Source organism: Crocuta crocuta, unplaced genomic scaffold (genome assembly GCF_008692635.1).
Source record: "Crocuta crocuta isolate KB4526 unplaced genomic scaffold, BGI_CrCroc_1.0 scaffold443, whole genome shotgun sequence".
Taxonomy (NCBI): Eukaryota; Metazoa; Chordata; class Mammalia; order Carnivora; family Hyaenidae; genus Crocuta; species Crocuta crocuta.
The window spans coordinates 218,699-219,205 of NW_027529446.1; the positions used below are offsets into that span (position 1 = coordinate 218,699).

Genomic DNA, 507 nt, shown 5'->3' on the forward strand with positions numbered 1-507 from the left:
GCCCACCTGCCCCCCCGCCCCGGCCCCGTGGCTTTGCAGAACCACTCGTGGAGCGAGCTCTACTCCTTCGCGCTCTTCAAGGCCATGAGCCACATGCTGTGCATCGGGTACGGGCGGCAGGCCCCCGAGAGCATGACGGACATCTGGCTGACGATGCTGAGCATGATCGTGGGCGCCACCTGCTACGCCATGTTCATTGGCCACGCCACCGCCCTCATCCAGTCGCTGGACTCCTCGCGCCGCCAGTACCAGGAGAAGGTCTGAGGGGAGGCAGCGTCTGGAGGTCTGGGGGCCCACCCCCCTGTCCCTCGGCCCCCGTGCTGTGCCCAGGACAGGAGCCGGCAGGGCATGTGGGGGCTGAGGACACTAGAGGGGTCTGTGGCTGCGGTTAGGAGGAGTTAAAAGGTCCCCCAGACGGTGAGGACGCTCAGGGCCCTTCAGGAGGAGGGAGGTCTGGAGCCTGGGTGGGAGACAAGGCGGGTGGGTTGGGGGAAGACACAAGCTGAG

General features: G+C 66.9%; 1 protein-coding gene across 1 annotated transcript in view; it reads left to right on the forward strand.

Moving 5' to 3' along the window:
• Positions 1 to 507, forward strand: part of HCN2 (hyperpolarization activated cyclic nucleotide gated potassium and sodium channel 2) — a 22,369-nt gene that overhangs the window by 13,192 nt on the left and 8,670 nt on the right. The window contains exon 6 of the mRNA XM_077760585.1: positions 18 to 258. Coding sequence (XP_077616711.1) covers positions 18 to 258 — 241 coding nt within the window. The remainder of the gene's footprint in view (positions 1 to 17; positions 259 to 507) is intronic.